General features: G+C 43.4%; 1 protein-coding gene across 6 annotated transcripts in view; it reads left to right on the plus strand.

Annotated features, from left to right (window-relative positions):
• Positions 1-20,374, plus strand: part of PIP5K1B (phosphatidylinositol-4-phosphate 5-kinase type 1 beta) — a 159,128-nt gene that overhangs the window by 113,540 nt on the left and 25,214 nt on the right. For all 6 annotated transcript variants that reach the window (XM_075597595.1, XM_075597570.1, XM_075597561.1 and 3 more), the window contains 6 exons: positions 1,297-1,502; positions 1,887-1,970; positions 2,085-2,133; positions 6,164-6,248; positions 11,925-12,080; positions 16,263-16,407. In XM_075597595.1, coding sequence (XP_075453710.1) covers positions 1,297-1,502; positions 1,887-1,970; positions 2,085-2,133; positions 6,164-6,248; positions 11,925-12,080; positions 16,263-16,407 — 725 coding nt within the window. The remainder of the gene's footprint in view (positions 1-1,296; positions 1,503-1,886; positions 1,971-2,084; positions 2,134-6,163; positions 6,249-11,924; positions 12,081-16,262; positions 16,408-20,374) is intronic.

Below are 20,374 nucleotides of genomic sequence, written 5' to 3' on the forward strand. Positions count from 1 at the left end.
TGAACACCACTTTAACCAGACACAACCTCCCCCCCCCCCCCCCCCCCCCCAAAAAAAGTACCATACACCCCCCAAACATACATGTACAGCTTATGGTCCTACCCTTCTGGGATATGATTTTAGGTGTAGAACTGCAACTCCCAGAATCCCTTACTTCTATACATGGGCAATATATATGTGGGTTTTCCAAGTAGTACCAGCTTGCTTCAATAATGGTGCGGTCACTGATTAGGTTGACAACTAACAGTTATCTGTAAGCAATTTAACAAAGAGAGTATAAAATATACCACTCAACCTTTATTCTTCTACCGTATGTACAGAACTGCACACACTTGCCTTCCCGCAGTTACTTATTTGCCATTTTGCTCATATGCCTTTGCAGCACAGCTCTTATTAATCAAACTGAAATTGCGGTATGTCTTACCTTATTCAGCAAGCAGGTATAGCAGTCCCCGATTTCATTCCAAATGTGACAATAGTGAAGTGCACATATTTGTGAGGATGATGTGAAGTTTAGGGGACATCTTACATTCATTCTCCTGTACTCTTACAGCATTTGAATTTGTCTTTGATTTATTAGAATACTTGGTTCAACTTAATTTTTGAGCTTTTTTTTTAGTGCACGATTGATTTTCCTTCCCAGGTATAATATGCCTCGTGATAACAGTAGCCACAAGCACAAAAGGCATTTTGTACTGGTTCACAGTGTAAGAACTGTAAGGTTCTAAGAACAGAAAATTCATACACCCTTTGTGCTTTACTGGCAAAAACAAAACAGGTGGTTATCTGCAGGAATTGTGACACACTCATTAACTATGGTATGTAGGCATTGTATATAGAAATCAGATCGTTTAGCACAGGCCAGAGAAATGTCTCCCAGTGATGGAAACCATGTGATGTGTTTTGTTTCATATTTCATATTCTTGTCTACATTATTGTATTAGCTCCTGCTGTAAATATTGAAATATAGACTCTGCTTTAACCCCTTGCTAGTGTTGCCAACTCTTAAGACATCGCAGGAGTAATTTAGCTCACAGCTGAAGTCATCTCAAACCAAGGCGAGCAGTAGGCTTCCTATGAAAAGAAGCAGGGTCAGCCAGTCGAACAATCTGTCTACTGTATCTATCTAACATGGTACTGTAGAATGCCTGATAGTAGGGAGTGATAAAGCTGCCACCTCTAAAACTATTCTGTGAAATAAACATCAGACAAGCAATTTGACTACTGTAGTTTTACTTTGTGAACTGTGTTTTGTTACAATGGATGAAAAATATGTGTCCATCTTTAATGCTGTAGGTGCTGGAGAGCTTTAAAATCATGGATTATAGTCTGCTTCTGGGAATCCACGTGCTTGACCACGCATCCAAAGACAAGGAAGGAGAGAGTTCTCAGTACAACATTGATAACAAGCGTCCTTCCGTGCAAAAGGTCCTTTATTCCACGGCACTGGAATCCATACAAGGCCCAGGGAAGGCTGTAGACTCTGTCATTAAGGAAAGCACGTAAGTATTTGTTTGCAAAAGTTATGGTTAAAATGCACCACGTAAATAGTAGTAAACCCCGAGATCTTGATCAGTTACTAGATTCCTTGGGCTATCCCTAGGAAGAAAATAAGAACATGTATTAATTAGCATGACAAAATGACTTGTATAAGCAGTTATTAAGATAATTATTACTACTACTACTACTACATACTGTACCAACTCCTGCCTGTTAGCTAGTAAAACATTGCTGACAATTTAGTTTTTTGTTACACTTTTTGTTTTTGAATGCACATATTTTGTTGTTAAATTCTGTCCGTGTTCTGGTTGTGAAATCTCCAGAGGACACAGTGATCATGGACAATGTCATAAAGACATATTTTTCTTCCTTGTCCCTTTCATTAGACTGGGAGGCATTCCAGCTAAAAACCATAAAGGAGAAAGGCTACTGCTGTTCATGGGCATCATTGATATATTGCAATCTTATAGGTAAGAGAAGTGATACATGCTGGCTGAAATTTGAGACGTACACATTTCTGCCTTTCCCAATATCATAAACATTAATATATTGTATCGCCTAACATTAATATATTGTATCGCCAGGTTGATGAAGAAGTTGGAACATTCGTGGAAAGCACTAGTTTACGATGGGGTGAGTTACATGTTTTACTTTTAAGGGGTCAACAGGAAACTGGCCGCCCAATATCTCTCACCTTCCTGCAGGGCACTGAGATATGCACATCCGCCCCCAAAACGTCCAAACAGCACCTCACTTCCACTGATAAAATTAGTATTGATTTTAGGGTAACCCAAGGAGTCCTTGATCCCCTTGTTCCCCCCCCCCCCCCAAAAAAAATACAGTACACAAGTTTAACAAACTTCCAGTGGAACAGAATAGGGTCCAAAGATATGAACAGTAAATTCAAGGGTAAAGCAGTTAAATTAGAGCTCAAAAACTTATAAACTTTTAGATTTAATAAATGAAAATAGGTATAGTACTTATACAAAATATTATAAAATAACATACAGTAATATAAGACCAGACAGTTTATGAAATTAGAGTGAATAACACAGGAAACCTATACTGTACATTACCAAATGCAGCCTTGTGAAGAGGTAGTTCAGATGCCTTGTAATAGATTTTCCCAGGAGATAATCAGGACGAAATGTGAGATTCATACACATACAAGTATATCCCCCAAATAATAATAAATGTGTGGGCATCGGACATGAATCTTTATAACCAACCCCTCTTTGATCTTTGCTAAAATCCCAGATTACTGCATGCCCCATAGGGTCGTGTCCTAACCGTAACCTGCCACTGCCGTCTAGCTATTTGACAGTTTCACAACCTGGAAAAGAACATGCAAGTTATATTTTTTACATTTAGTCATATGCACATGCAAAGTAATAAGCCTCTTTTGAACCTTGAGTGTGAAATGAATTACTTTCTCCTTGTCATGTAAATGATGTGTTCCCAAAACCCAGACCCAGGGCTTTAAAACCCTAAACGTACCCCTTTTTTTTTTAATGAATGTGAAACCGTGTTAATTTTAGCTCAGGGTTTCTGTGATACATACCAGGAAATGGGCTGCTTCCTTGTGTTTTAAAACCCCCGGCGTCCCGCGGGCCAATAGGAAGCCACGGTGGGTGATTCTGCGGCTTCCTATTGGCCCGCGTCATGTTGGAGATGTAAACCTGTATTTTGTTTCCCAGAGAGGGGACATACTGGCGATACCTTCAGTGGTAAATATCTCGGAAACCAGGGGGGTCCCCGGAGCTGAAAATGGCACGTTTCAGTTTTGGGCACCCCCGGCTTCCTAGCCATGTAAAGAAAAGGGGGTGGCAACAAAAATGAGTGGGGAGAACTGCACCTTTAAGGTTATCCTTACAGCGAGCCTGTGTTTTTGTCTCTTATTCAATGATTTACGTTTACATGCCTTCCCTGTCCCTTTGGAACTCCAACATGTCTCTCCAGTCACCCTGATAATGGTGAAGGGCAGGGTTGCAGACCTGTCTAAGACATGTGAATGTGCTCACAAGTAATATTTTTATATGCTATACGGTGGAGGGTTTTCAGTCACCTTTTCACCCACCATAACCTAAATAATGTGTGGTGAAAACCTACCCAAGTCTTAAATTGCAAAGCCAGTACAACCATCCTCACACTGATGAGACCCAAAAGGTCGAAACAGCTGTCTGTGAGTGGGTTAACTGGCTTTGCATCTGATCGCAGACTGTGCTTAAAAGCTGTGTTTAAAACAGCGAGCATTGGCTTAAGGGTTCCATGTAATAATGGATTTAAGAAAAACGGTGGCACTTAATATATATATATATATATATATATATATATATATATATATATATATTTATATATATATTATATATAATGTATAAAATTATTACTTTATGCACATTCTCATGTCTTAGACAGGTCTGCAACCCTGCTTTTCACCATTATCACCTAGCATACAGTGCTTCCACTGCAGCAAGGGATTCTGGGAAATGGCATGTACATGATCACAGAGTGCCATATATATAATGGTCAATCACTTTTTATTTATTACTAATTGCCTACTTTATTGTGCAATTCTTTTGGCAGTCAATTGAGCTTTATTGATCACATCTCTGTCAATGAAGTCTGCAATTTTGCTTCATGAGCAGCATGTGCACTTTCATTAAAAGATGAATGTATTGCATTTTGTCTTTACTATGGTGTCATTTGAAGAATGCCTGCCAGTGCCAGTCCGAATAACATGGCATCCTAAATTGTAAAACAAAAGTAAAAAATGAAGAGAGAGCATTGCATGGCACAGGTCTTTTACTTACTGTAACTACCACTTCTACCTGTCTTGCTAAATGGGACTGCAACTTTGAGTACTTAGGAACAGCCCTCCATTATTTACTAACTAAATGAGTAATAACCATCATTAAATGTATCTGTATGATGTGAGATAAGACAAGAAGTCTTGCCTGTGCTCTTTAAGCCATGTGTAAAGTGCATTAGTGATTTTTTTTCTCCAATAACTGAGTTAATACAAATAACATTTAATGTTTGTTAAATGAGGGCCCTCTATGTATATTTAGAAAGATAATGCAGTTGGAATTATTGGGTTTCAAAGGTTACAGTGTATTGAACAGGGGAAGCTAACTGCAGTTCTCAGGAGCTACCCACAGGTCAGGTTTTCAGGATATCCCTGCTTCAGCACAGGTGGTGCAGCCTTTGACTTCATTAGATATGTTAGCGCAGTATACATTGATAAAATATCACAACATATGCTATTAACTCTCTGCCTGCCCTAGTGCCATTACTGGCTGCCCTGCACTCCAACACTTACTGGCTGCCCTGCACTCCAACACTTACCGGCAGCCCTGCACTCCAACGCTTACTGGCAGTCCTGCACTCCAACACTTACTGGCAGCCCTGCACTCCAACGCTTACTGGCAGTCCTGCACTCCAACACTTACTGGCAGCCCTGCACTCCAACGCTTACTGGCAGTCCTGCACTCCAACACTTACTGGATGCCCTGCACTCCAACACTTACTGGCTGCCCAGCACTCCAACACTTACCGGCAGCCCTGCACTCCAACACTTACTGGATGCCCTGCACTCCAACACTTACTGGCAGCCCTGCACTCCAACACTTACTGGCAGCCCTGCACTCCACTGACTTTCTCAGAGATGCGGACATACTGTAACAGGAGCACATCTTCTTTAATTTAAAATAGTGTGGGAGACGTCTTCCTTTCTCTTCTTTCTTTCTTTGATTTTTTTTTTCTCTTTATTTATCTCTTTTCTTTATTTTTTTCCACTATCATCGTTACTTTCTTCCCTTCCCTCCCTTCCTTCTTCCTTTCATCCCAGAAACAGCGATCATATGAGTTTGGAGCGAAATGCCCGCAGCACACCTTTTGGGCCCATAGTTACCAAGTAGGGCTGTTCTATTACACAAATTCCAGCGCCAGAAGACACCTCACAGCACATTCACTTGAACAGACAGTGAGAGGTCTTCCTGCGTTGAAAGGTGTCTTATGGAATAGCACGGCTTAGTAAATGTGCTCCTTCTGTCAATGAAAGAGTAAACAGCCCATGAGTGTGCTTCCGCCTGTGGTAATGATGGGAAAAGTATTTGATCCGTGGAACCTTAGTAAACATGTATTCTTTGTACACACCTTTCTGTCCACGGTAATATAGCCAGGACCTGCCCACAGCAGGTTCTATCCTGCTTTGATTATGTGTCTATCAGCCCTTTCAAATGAGTTCATTCTTTCAAGCCTATCATTAAGATGCTGAAACAGTTAGCAGATCTAAAACAAATATTATTTTTTTCTGGGTGTTATCAGCAGCGTATTTGATGTGTCCATCTAGAAAACATCCATCTCCTGAAGGCTAACTCAATATTTTCCTTTTATGAGTCACAACAGGGCACTCGCTGTCATGCAACTAAACGTGACATGCTTTTTCCTTGTTTTATAGACTTTTTTTTCTCTCTGTAAGTCAGTACAGTGGATTTATTTTATAAGACTCCCCCAGGGGAGCCGGGTGAAAATCTTTTGTAACAGGATTTACTTTCGCAAGAATTTCATTGGGGGGAAACTGTTCTCATGGGCTTATCAGAGGAATTTGCATTAGCAGGATTTACTGTTTTATAACATGAATGCTTGTTTATTTCCTTCCCAGGACACAGTATCTGTCCACAGGCCAGGTTTTTATGCAGATAGATTTTTGAAGTTTATGAACTCCAGGGTCTTCAAAAAAGTCCAAGGTAAAATACTCATTTATTGCATTTAATACATGATATGTTTCCTTCAGTGCCCATCCTTCATGAAAGTGTATGACACCTGAGCAGATTTGAATCTCTATCAACATCGTGCATAGGTTTACTGTATGCAGAGTTCTTTCACAACTTTTACAAAGTCTTTTTATGCAGGTTTCCATATTATGCTATACCAAGTGTTAATTATTTTTTATTGCAGTCACGTGTGAGATTTTAATAAATAGACTGCAATGTTTCTAGGCAATCTCACATTTTGCCAATGCATGTAATGAGATTATTTATATTCTCGTAGAAGTCAAGTGGTCTTTTGCCAGATAATGAATCGGGGGAGGGAGGCAAACCGGGAAAGAAAAGATAGTAAACAGATAAATCTAACCCATATAACCCATGTGTCACTAAAATGAGAAATAGAAACAAGAGAACATTATATAAAACATAATAAATAAATATAACATAGACTCGATAATATTCACAATCCAAATCGATTAAAAAAGATTGGCAGAGTTTGATCCACAAGCACAGAGCGTGTACGTAATATTAAGTCTGTCGGAAAGTTGCCCATAGGGAGATGTGGGCCACATCTGGTCACTGAGGTATAGTCACTGTTGTCTCCTGGTGAAGATCCACGGTGAGTGGAGTATTGCGCTATTGGCATGGAGAACACCCAAGTTCGAACCACAGCTATAGTTGCCTGGGAAAGGTACCTTACTGTACTATAGAATATATTGGATATAATGGCCATAAAGGCAGGGCCATCTTAACAACATTAGGGGCCCCCGGGCAAAGCAGTGCACGGGGCCCTGCCTACACTGTCGCTCCCAGCCTCCCACGCGCTCACTAGCAGCAGCAGGCACTGGAAGTCCTGCACTGCTAGGCTGCGAGCGGTTGTGACGCGAGCGGGTGCAGGGCGAGCGGAGTCGGGGTGCCGGGCGGGGGGAGAGCGAGCGGAGCCGGGCGAGGGGAGGGCGAGGGGAGCCGGGGTGCCGGGCGGGGGGAGAGCGAGTAGGGTTGCTGGGTGGCTTGTCCAAAAATACTGGACACAATGGTGAAAGGTGCGATGCACTCGAGAATCGTTGGTGGGGAAGAATGTTATTTATAAATGACCTGACTTATGTCATTTGTTCTAAATTTCACTCCAGGTATTCACCAATTTGCACCAATTTATATTCTTTTTCGTAAAAAATCTGGGGAGGAGTCTTGGGAGGGAGCACCCTTCCGAGGATTGTTTTAGGAAATAGAATATGAAATAGTGCAAATTGGTGCATGCTTGGAGTGAAATTTAGAAGAAATGACGTAATGGTCAGATCATTTATAAATAACTGACCTGCAGTCATACTGTACATGGCGAGCAATACTGATCTTACTGCTCCTCACACAAATTCCAAGATTGTTGCACCCCCTCCTCATCCTCTCTCTCTCCCCCCCGCCCCTTGTCCTCTCACCCTCCTACCCCCCTTTGTCCTCTCACCCTCCTACCCCCCTTTGTCCTCTCACCCCATCCCTTCATCCTCTCTCATCCATCCCTTCATCCCCTCACCCCCTCCCTTCATCCTCTGTTACCCCCCATCCCTTCATCCCCTCACCGCCTCCCTTCATCCTCTGTTACCCCCCATTCCTTCATCCCCTCACCCCCTCCCTTCAACCTCTGTTACCCCCCATCCCTTCATCCCCTCGCCCACCCTTCCCTGTCATTATCAATACAGTAGCTTTCAAATTTAGACTTCAAAATCCAGCTTTAAATTGCATATTAAATCATGCCATTGAATAAGTAACCTGCTCTGCCTTCTGGGGGATGGTCTGTAAGTTAGAAGGGTGCTGCAGAGATTGCAATGCTGCTGTGATGAGAGCTGAGTTATGGAGCCTTTCTGAGAATTTACAATGGTGATTATTTTTAATAGATCTTGAAAATGGGAAGACTGTTAGTATAGTAAAAGAAAAGTAAGGGTGAGTGAGCAATTAAACAAAGTTGCCAGTACTGTATGTACTGTCTGTCACCACACAGAGACATATACACACATACACACACACACACACACACACACACACACACACACACTGAGACATTCACTCACTCACACACACACACACACTGAGGCACACACATATACAGGCAGGACACAGGACACAGACAGACTGAGACACACACACTGAGACACACACATACTCACATACAGATACACACACACACACTCACACACAGATACACAGACACACACAGAGATACACAGACACACACACACACATATATACAGACAGGACACAGATACACACACACACACTCACACACACATATAGACAGGACACAGATAGACAGGCACACTCTGAGACACAGACCCAGCCTCAGGCTGGGGCCATAGAGGGGGTAGCAGGGCTGAGGCGCGTTGACGCTGAGGGCGCGATCGGGAGGCGGGGGGAGACTGAGGGAGGCGGGGCAGTGACGTCGCTGGGCCAATCGCCCGCGGCGCACCGACGTCAACGTCACGGCGCCGACGTCACGACATGACGTTGACGCTGCTCCGCGCTGATTGGATGTTTTCAGCCGACAGCGCTCTGAAAAACAGTTTGGCTGTCGGCTGAAAAATCCAGCGCCTCAGCACGCCTGCGGACGCTCTAAAGACATCCTCATGGAGGATGCAGGGGCTTAGCGCGGAGCGTCCGCACGGCTCAGCACGGACGTGCCTTCTATGGACTCAGCCTCACCTCTCTGCTGCATGCTTTTCCTCCGCTCTTTGGCCCCACCCCCCACGTTCCTGCCTCCTCCCGATTGGCTGAATTACACAGTAGCAACCAATCAGAAGCTGCCCAGCCCCTAGCAGCAGCAGCCCTGCTCTATCCCATGTCCGGTATTATCTCTCAAATACCGGACACCTGGCAACCCTAAGAGCAGAGCCGGGGTGCCGGGCTGGGGGAGAGCATTGGTGGGCACGCATGGGCCGGGCGCACGGGGCCCCCCTGCGCTGTGGGGCCTCCGGGCAACTGCCCAGCATGCCCATACGTTAAGACGGCCCTGCATAAAGGGTAATCACAGTTAAAGAGAAGACAATTGTTTTGTTTTTCGGGTTTAATGTAATTGTACCTTTCCATACTGGTTGTCCACAAAGATCTGATGCGACCTTGAAGGACTTTCGGGCACATGCATCAAGTACCGTTACGGGTTTACTCACCCGTTCTGGCATGGAGTCAATGGGAGTTAACGCTGGACAGGGTGCGATATCCCATACCGGCACTTAATGCATGGGTCCCTTTAATTCATATCACAACAATGCCTGCGCGTCAAGGCAGACAGGAGACAAATTAAGCTCAGCAAATAAGTTGTAGTGCAAATGTATTGTGTAGGCTGAGAAATGCTGTATGCATGGGGGAGAGACACAAACTCAGGGAGAGAGCAATATACACATGAAGAGAGAGTCATACACTTTGTGCACGCCCAAAATGGGCCTCCCACTGACTCTACTGTTAAACAGTTTGGTCCTTTGTTTCAGCGCATAAAGTGAACTCCGCTCAGCCCATTAAGTGCTGGGCAGGACTAAACTGGTACAAAAAGTAATCAACATTGTAGTGCTGGACACACTCCATCTGTGTTTGTCTGTTCAAGTATTTTCAAGGCCAAATAATGTTTGTTATTGTACAAAGGACATCCGCGTTGCTCTTGCTTCTTTCATGTTGAGTTGAACATGTGTAGATGGGCCTGTCCGTAAAAGGGGGAACAAATACTTATTTTGCCATAAAATGCATGAGTTATCTCTTCCATCTTTACTCCGATTCCGCCGCAATTTCAGCAAAATCAGCCAGTAATTTGGGGCAATTTAAAAAGAAACTGCCTATTTTACCAAGTCTGCTATAAAACTTTTTACGTCTAAGTGGCTGGGTATGTCTACATCTGGGCTGTGTTATAAAGGCCACTTTGCTTTCAGAAGTAAATGGGTAAAGGTCTGACCTAGTATTATCTTGAATACTCCATTAGAATTGGTCAAACAGGTCCCATTTGGTGTTCTTTCACAAATGTGAATAACAGCAGGGTGACCTTGAAGTATATCACTTACAATATGCAGCTGCAGCAAAATATCCACCTTTACTTAGTGACTCAGCCACAGATATCAAGCCCCTGCCATGTCCTTCAGTCTTACATTTCCTTTGTTATTAAAGGATCATGGGCTTGCTACTTCTGCTTGCAAAATGGGTAGCGTTATTTTACCTGGGATCAAATGCCTGGATTAATAGTATTATTTAAGTAATAATCCCTGAAGAACAGGGCATTACTGGCCAGTAATGCCCTTTTCTTTCGGGATTATTACTATTATAGGCTAAATGTAGGCTTATTTTTACTTTTTTTAATTTTTCATAAAAAAGATGGACACTTTTGTAGTCATATTGATTTTTATCAGCATGATTGTCTACATTCTTATGCTTTTACTGCAAGTTTATTAAAAGGAAATTGTATATATATATATATATATAGAATCCAAAAAATTGCCGGCACTCCACTAGAAAGTAAACAAAGTTTGGTGCTTATCCCATAACACAATAATAGACCATACGACATCAAGCACGACATCAAGGCACCACCTTGAGAAAAATCCCACTGGGGGACCGAAACGTCGGTTTTTGTGTCTCTTTTTCAATACAAATAACTTGTGATCAATTTACCTGTGTGCTGTCCCTTGATGTCGTGCTTCAACCGGTATCATATTGTGTGTGTGTGTGTATATGTGTATATATATATATATATATGTATGTATATATATATACAGTGTTCGACAAACCTATACATTTGCTCGCCCCGGGCGAGTGGATTTAACCCCCGGGCGAGTAAATATTGGCCCAAGCAGCACACGTTTGGTACTAGGTGGCGAGTAGATTTTTTTGTGTGGCGAGTAGATTTTTTGGTGATTTGTCAACCACTGTGTGTGTGTGTGTGTGTGTGTGTGTGTGTGTGTGTGTGTGTGTGTGTGTGTGTGTGTGTGTGTGTGTGTGTGTATATATATTTATATATATATATACACACGTACGTGTGAGTATGATGCATGAAGGTGAATGTGGTCTGTGTAAGAAGAGGGTGGGTGTGCGCTTGTGAAAAGGATGGTGAGCGCATGCGTGCAAGCAGTGATGGAATTAGGGCGGTCTGGTGCCCTGAAATTATAACAATTCAATCAGTGGTTGCCCTGCTCAACACGGGTTGAGAACCACAAGCTTAAAATATTAACATGCCTTATAATATCAATGGTGTTTCTTTTTAGCAGTGAGATATCGCAACTTCACAATATAGGTGAGACCACAACATAAGCCTGGCCATTTTTTAAGCCACAAGACTTTGATCAATCACATTTATAACTGTTTCCTTTTTACACAAAGGAATAATGTATGTTCTCTGGCATTTATTTACTGTTTGTACAAGGTGTCCTGTAATCACTGTGCCAACCAATACGCAAAGCAAAATGTGACATCATAATGGATAAGTGATGTTACTAAACTGTCATAATGGAGCCATTAGTGATGGCCTGATATCCTTGCCTGGCAGATTACCTTGACTTCAGATCACCTAAAGAACATGTAGGAGGAGCACAATCACACGTAGAGACAGACAAAAACTTTATTACTGCAAGTTGGTTCCACAAATAACTAGAGAAATTATGCAAAACAGCCATTTGGTTTATTGTCTCTCAGCTTTAAAGTCGTCTCCTTCCAAAAGACGATGCAATTCAATCCCAGCTCTGAAGTCGTCTTCCCAAGAGATACTATCTGCCAACAATCAAGAATGGACAGAAGAGAGGAACAAGAGACTTAGTGAGGGTCAGAGTTTCACCAGCCTCGATGAAGAAGGTAAGGAAGCCTCACTGTCATATGGTACAGCATACCGTTTGAACACCAAAAACAGTGTAGAATGAGCTGAAGAATAATTTGACTGCAAGACATAAATTGTGTCGTGCTTAATCATAGGGGTTTGAAACTAGGAGTTTGGTGGGTGCTGCAGCTCCCCTTCCCCCGGGCTTATACACTTTTACTTTATAGAAATGTATGTTACGGGTTCATATGTACAGCACCCCCATCCAAAAATAGTTCTTGCATTCGTGTGCTTAATATACCGTATCACACTTTGGGTGTTTTTCAACCAGGGTTCCCAGGAACCCTTGTGTTCCCAGGGCATCCCTAAGGCGTTCCCAGCAAATTTCTGGTCATTTGAGTACAGAAGAGTTTCCAATGCATCTGATCAGAGTTGCTTTTAGAGAGGGTCGGGGTTCCTCAGAATTTCACTTAGGTTTCCTCAACCAACAAAAAGTTGGAAACCACTGGTCTAGATAAAGCATGTGTTACTACTACACACTGTTTTGGAAAGGGGTTACTTTCTAGTTCTCCCGCCGTGTGTTCAGCACAAGAGCTTTGCGGGCTCAGAACCTGGTCATATTTTGCTATATACAATCCAGTAATATCAAAAAGTATATACATTGAATGTGCTACATTATTAACTTTGCTATGAATTATTACTAGAAGTTCTTAATTTGGAAACACATATCAGCTAATGTTTTGTGCTTCTCACCTAAAAATATATTTTTCTTGGTTACAATGTTTATGACATGCATAGTCATTAAATACATCCATATACATAGTATTTTAATGGCATGAAACACCTTCATAGAGGTACGTTTTGGTCACACTGAAATCCTGAATGCATTTACATTCCTCCCTGCTGCCTCTAAGTTATTTCCACTGTATCACTAAGACTGTTCAATTTACAGGGTATCGATTTGCACCAAATACTCTCATTCCTGTAACACACATGGCCCTCTGTATGTTTCATTCTTGCTAATACAATGAAGTAGAACTGGGCTGGCCAACTCCAGTCCTCAAGGGCCACCAACAAGTCAGGTTTTAAGGATATCCCTGCTTCAGCACAGGTGGCTCAGTCATAATGATGGAGCCACGTATTGAGCCACTAGTGCTGAAGCAGGGATATCCTTAAAATCTGACATGTTGGTGGCCCTTGAGGACTGGAGTTGGCCAATCCTACAGTAGTACATGACTAGGGGGTGTATATTTTCACCTTCATGTGGAGTAAGTATTTTCCTGCATCATATGCAATAAAGTTGGTAATTGCAGGTCTACATTTCATAAAACATGAAAGTGTTGCTGGAACAGCAGCTTCGATACGAAATGAAAGATTACATTGTTATTACCTGGGCAGGTCGGTTTATAGTATCCACGTAAGGGGTTTAAACATAAGAGCAGAAATAGCAGCTGTCCTTGTCCAAACTACAGGCTGCCATTAATTAAGCAAAGACATACACTTCTGGGTTGGTTCTATCTTTTTATTATGTTGTCATTGTAGAGGAAAAAGAAATGAAATACAGCAAGGCCCCGCTTTTCGGCGATCCTCTGATACGGCGGCACCGAGAAGGGCGCCGCCATGTCTCCTCAGAGGCTGTTGCCGCCAGCGCGCATGCGCAGAACGTAACTGGCCCGCAGCGAACGTAGGTCGGGCGCACACAAGGGGGAAATTGCCGGGTTGCGCATGCGCACAGCTGAAAATCACCAGTTCCGCTTTCCGGCGATGTTCACTATACGGCGGGCCCTTTGAACGGAACCCGCTGTATGCCCGGGGCCCTGCTGTATATTCTTTGAGTACAGAGGAAAAGGCGATTTAAATGTTCTTTTTGACAGGAAAAATTCTGTATATAACTAGGAAGGTATTTTGATATGACAAGTTCTGAAGAATAGGGGTCATTAATGAGCCCCTGGGATTATTTCCCCTTATCAACCCTATTTTCATGAGAGAGAAAAAAGCAAAAAATGCACTTAATGATTTTTACCTTTACAACGATGATGTATAGTTATATCGCGAACAGTGTGATTCACTTAGCTAAGGGTTTATAAGGTTCATTGTCGATATACAATTGATGGTAAAGAGGTCGTTTTGGGAATATGTGGTGGATGCACCTCTTCGGTTTAGAAATCTCTCCGTACCAGTACTACAAATAGGGGCAATCCCACATAGCTGTCCGGAAAACATACTTTTGGAAAGAATAACAGTGTAATTGACTTCCATAAACAAATCTAACCATGCCAAGATTTGTCGGCTTCACATTTTTTAAACCAATTGCAAATTGAATTTCTTAGGGGCCTCTGAAAGGGGAAGTCTTTGGCAATCAAATGTTTTCTGTACCCTAATCCCTTCCTGTCCATATCAAGGAGGGAAGACGGGGAGAAGGGACTCTGGCTGCACAGGCTCTTGTAGATCACACTGTGACTTCACACAAAAGGGAGCAGCCTGGGGAAATCAAACCCATCCCAGGTCTCAGCCCATCACGTTTACATAATAACATACAAAATATATATTGAATTTTTTTATATAGGTGTCAGATTTGGGTAACCAATGCACCAATCACTAATATGGTAACAGCTTAAATATGTCCCTGCTATTATTTCACTTTGGTTTGAGGGGTCGCCCCTGTAATTACGGTTATTCATTTGTCATTCTTGTTTTTTTTTTTTATTCTGTGTCCCCAATTCCTGTAAACAGTTATGACCACATCTTCATAATCTGTGTTTCACTTTAGCACATACAAAAGAAAAAGCCAAACTGCGCTCATTTTATCTGGCTCTTCTAAACTTTATTTTAATGCAACCAAAATACAAAAGGGGCACCTGGCCCTTTGTGAATCTGCCAGCAGGTGTTAATTTGCTAATCTCTCTCACTGCTAGAGAAAAGTGCATGTTATTAATTAGCATGCCCTGCTAGTAATTCCAGCAGTGCAGGAGCTGGGTATGAATAGCAGGCGGTCTGTTAGCAGTGTGTCCATGAATTACCACAAGATGAAAAGCTCACCTGTATCAATTATTAAATACCATTAAAAAAGTCCTGAAGAGACCTCAAGAAAGATGCACTGTGCTTCTTAGTACACCTTGCACAGCCGAAATGACACATTCGATTTTCAAGAGCAATTATTTTACTACATCCTCTCACATTCACAATGTAGCTAAAAACTGTCATTCCCCTTCCACCAAATCCCCCCCCCCATAACATTGCAAAGACTTGCCCTTTCTCTCTCGTTCTACTGCTAAAATGATGCAGGCCCTCATTCTCTCCTGTCTCAACTATTGTAACCTTCTGCTGTCCGGCCTTCCTGCCTCTCACTCATCTCCCTTAAAATCTATTCTAATTGTTGCTGCTAGAATCACTTTACTGTCTCCTAAAGCTCTCATCATCTCTACTGCTGAAATCCCTCTCTTGCCTTCCTATTAAATGCTATATCACTTACAAAATTCTCCTCTCCTCTAAGGCTATACACTCTTCTGCTCCTCTATATCTCAGCTCTAATTTCTCGCTATACACCTGCCCAACTCTTGAGTTCTGCTCAAGGATGTCTCCTGTGTATCCCTTTTTTATTTATTGCCCTCTCCCTCCTTAAACCTATCTCACTCACTGCCCCACACCCCTGGAATGTCCTTCCCCTCAATTTCCAACTGGCACCCCTTCTGTCCACCTTAGGACTTTACTTAAAACACACCACGTTAACTAAGCATATGGATAGCTCTGCTGGCTGATACTATACATCTCATATGCACTGACACCTTGCAGAAGCACTTACCAGAATATTCTCCTACCGTCTCTGTACGTTCTTCCAACTTGCCACTTAGATTGTACGCTCTTTGCAGTAGGCACTCTTTTCCCTATTGTTTTATGCCTGAAGCGCTTATTTCCATTGTGTGTTACAATATTGTTGTGTATTACTGCTGTAAAGCGCAATGTTCCTGGATGGCACTACATAAATAAAGATATACATACATACATGTCACATTGTCAGTTATGATGTCATCCAATAATTTGTTGTGGCCAACATATTTCCATTTTAGAATTACACTTTAGCAGAATATTTGGCCATATTAAAGATGCAGCGCTCATGCTACACAGCTGCCTATGTAAAGAATTTACTTTTTCCTGTGAGGGATTTAAATATCAATCAATATGAATTGTTTGTGTTGACTCTTTCCATTTTGTCTCTGCAGCGTTAAATTCAAGGCACCGACCTGACCTTGTGCCAAGCACCACATCCTTGTTTGAAGCTGCGTCCCTAGCAACAACTATATCTTCTTCCTCATTGTATGTTGATGATCCGTATCACCACGAACACACTATTGGGTATTCCAGCAGGTAAGGGTCATGTCTGAGCTTATGGAGCACACCGTACATGTTTGTCCATGCTGTATTCTACAGACAATGTATAAACTCATGATATCATTAACTGTGTCTTGCGAGTTGCGTCTAACGGGGTCATACTCTGAAGTGTAACTCAGTAGCTGTTGCTGAACAAGATCTGCCACCCAGTTTACTGACCAATTTTGGATTCTTTGCAGCTACAGTGCGATAAGAGTATAAACCTCTACAAGACAAAGTTTGGGTGTTTATATTATGAAATATGCTGATTGCATACTCCATCAACTATGTCAGAGGTCCCCAACTCCAGTCCTCGAGGGCCACTAACAGTGCAGGTTTTACGGATACCCCTGCTAGAGCACAGGTGGTTCGGTCAAAATGATTGGGCCACCTGTGCTAATGAGAGGCTTTCCTTAAATCCTGCACTGTTAGCGGTCCTTGAGGATTGGCGTTGGGGACCTCTGAACTATGTCACTAATTGTTCTGTTTAGGAGAATATACAATGTACGATTCTTTTTAAAAAAAAAATATTTCTGCATTCGTTTTGTCTTGGGATCTCTGTAGAGTTCCTCCTGTATTGATACACCGGCCTTTTGCAAATTGATCCTTAATAAAGGAAGTTTAGGCCCAAAATGCATGAGAGGAAAAAACCTCACTCATTTATTTATTTATTTTCATATAGATTTTTATTTTTACAGTACTCGATCTCAGGTGTTCTCCACAGGTGAACCCACTATTTGTTTCAGCTTTGGGGATCCCCGGATCCTGAGATACCGGTTTAGTTGTCAGTGTTTCTCCTCCCATTAGGGAAAACCCACCTCCCTGGTCGATAGGAAGCTGCATCGTCTTCAATGGGATGACGTTGCTGCTTCCTATAGTATGATCACGAACACCATCTTTAAGAATCCAGGAAGTTAACTCGTAACGAAACCAGTAAGGCCTCATCCAAGGTGACGCTGAGTGGGCGCTCCCGCTCGCCGTGATGAAACACATTGCTGCAATGTGTGTTGCCAGCGTAAGCAAGCGCCCGATCATGCACAGTGCATAGCTGGCACGTCACGTGAACGGCTCGCTATGATGTCATGGCCGCGCCCCCCCACACGCGTACCTAGCCAGCCACAAATCCCGGCCAGCGCGCTCGCTCCCTGTCTGGCCGCTGCCTAGGTATAGCGGAACACGGGGTCTGTAGAGCTAAAATTAGCGAGGTTCAGTTCGGGAGGACCTCCCCGTTCAAATTCGGCAATAAAAACAATATGTGAAATAGGCGAGATTGCTGCTAGTCCTTGCTTTTTTATTTTTGCCTCTTTTTTGCCTCTTTTTTGCCTCTTTTTTGCTTGCATTAAGAGATCTCTTCTTGCCCTTCCCAACACTGGTTTTATATTGTAATTGTGATTCTCCATGGTTGAAATATTAAGTGTCCGGGGGGTTAATATGGCACTCTCCATAGAGCCCAGAGCAGTCTAAAGGTTGCCATCGAAACCGCAAACGCTAGAGATTCCAAAAATAATTTTAACGCCAACATTTAATTTTTAAGAGTCGTACATGCTCAGTGCTCAGGGGGCAAGATACTGACATTATACTCATATAGGCTTCTGGGGAGATTGCTGCTTTTATTACAGTGCCAGGGGCCGGTGCTGTCGGACCTCCGGTCATGTGATCGCTCCAGGAGTGATAACATGACGCAATCAGGCCTCGGGGCGGCGGACACGGACGTGGAGAGGTCTCCACTGTGCCATTTATGATGCGGTCAGCTCGGCCACATCCTGGAAAGCCAACACGTGCCAATGACCTACCGGGTGGATCATAAGGACATTGTAAATATGAATATAGCAAGAGGCAGTCCCTTTATTAAAAACCAATTCGTAGACCAATAGTGTGGACCCGAGGTAGAAACCATATCTCTTTTTTTGTTTGTTGTAAAAATATTTTGTGAGTCCAAATAACAGCAGAACTATCGGTCCTGGTATTGAAATGCTCCAGCTTCCCGAGTTTCACAGTCGAGGTGTGTACTGTATGTCAAATGGGCTATTCACATTTTCATTGAATCTTACAATGCTGCCCTGAAGCTAAAAGAACAGCAAAGCATACATCCGAGGTGCATTTCCAAAGAAGTATTGATTGTTTTGCTAATGCTTCTGAGCCGGTGCCCCTGTTTTGCTAATGCTCCTGAAAGCAGCTCTCTGATTATAAACCAAATTAAATGAACTCTGCAGCCCTAATCCTGTAAGAAAAATACTTGAGGAACAAAATGTTCTCCTATTTGCAAAACACTTGGCAGTTGGCATGGTAACATTATATCATGAGTCTGTCAAATAAACTGTATCAAATATTAATTTCGGGAGGGAATAAGAATCAATGCCATACTTGTCTGTCAACACACTTCATCAGCGGATTCTTTATTTGATGAAACAAGAAGATATCAGGCTGAGATATACTGTATATGTACCAGGAATGTGGGAAGGATTTTACATGGATTTTAATGGTTCGGTCTGTGTAGCTATTTTTGTCAATCACCTTCTAACTACAGTATTGGCCACGGTGCTATTAAGGGTAAGGCCTCGTTCAGGGTGCAGGCTTCGAAGGGAGGGCGTGCTTACGTGAGGGCGGCAGTCCGAAACAATGTATGTAAAGTGAATTGCAGTTGTCAGGATAGCAGCTGCCCTGTCTCCGAAGTACAGAGTTGACGCTAGCTGCAGACTGCCGCACGCACACGCGAACGCCCGCCCTCCAACTCCTGCCTTTGGCACCCTGAACGAGGCCTTACACTGTTTTCTACTCTACAAAAAGGTGAAAAGCCTTTATTTAAAGGCTATTACTCCGCCTGGTCTGGTTTTAGTACATTCTGGGATCCTGGGCAATATATGTGTATTAGTAGCTGTCCATCTGTTCCATGGGGTTAAATATATACTGTATATGTACGTAACTTCCAAAAAAACATTTAATATATTTATTTTCATTTGTTTTGTAATTAATTATTGCATGCTGCTTTTATTAATAGGGATGGATGTTATATTTTCTCAAAATGTGTGTGTATGGCAAAGAGAAAGTGTGTGCAGGAAACAGTGACAGAGAGGGGAGGGAGGCAGTGTGTGCAAGAGGCAGAGAGAGAGAGGGGAGGGAGGGAGGCAGTGTGTGCAGGAGGCAGAGAGAGAGGGGGGAGGGAGGCAGTGTGTGCAGGAGGGGGAGAAATGGGGAGGGAGGCAGTGTGTGCAGGAGGCAGAGAGAGAGGGGGAGGGAGGCAGTGTGTGCAGGAGGCAGAGAGAGAGAGGGGAGGGAGGCAGTGTGTGCAGGAGGCAGAGAGAGAGAGAGGGGAGGGAGGCAGTGTGTGCAGGAGGCAGAGAGAGAGAGGGGAGGGAGGCAGTGTGTGCAGGAGGCAGAGAGAGAGAGAGGGGAGGGAGGCAGTGTGTGCAGGAGGCAGAGAGGGGGGGAGGGAGGGAGGCAGTGTGTGCAGGAGGCAGAGAGAGAGAGGGGAGGGAGGCAGTGTGTGCAGGAGGCAGAGAGAGAGGGGAGGGAGGCAGTGTGTGCAGGAGGCAGAGAGGGGGGAGGGAGGCAGTGTGTGCAGGAGGCAGAGAGAGGGGAGGGATGCTGTGTGCAGGAGGCAGAGAGAGAGGGGAAGGAGGCAGTGTGTGCAGGAGGGAAAGAGGGGGGAGGGAGGCAGTGTGTGCAGGAGGCATAGAGAGAGATGGGAAGGAGGCAGTGTGTGCAGGAGGGAGAGAAAGTGAGGGAGGAGGAAGGCAGTGTGTGCAGGAGGGAAAGAAGGGGTAGGGAGGCAGTGCGTGGAGGAGGGAGAGCGGCACCCACATGTATTTCATAGTTGCATTCTGCTTTTATTAGGTATGGATTTTCTATTTCCTCAAAATGCGTGTGTATGGCAAAGAGAAAGTGGGTGCAGGAGGCAGAGAGAGAGAGGGGAGGGAGGCAGTGTGTGCAGGAGGCAGAGAGAGAGTGAGGGCAGCAGACAGAG

This window comes from Ascaphus truei, chromosome 1 (assembly GCF_040206685.1).
Source record: "Ascaphus truei isolate aAscTru1 chromosome 1, aAscTru1.hap1, whole genome shotgun sequence".
NCBI classification, from domain to species: Eukaryota; Metazoa; Chordata; class Amphibia; order Anura; family Ascaphidae; genus Ascaphus; species Ascaphus truei.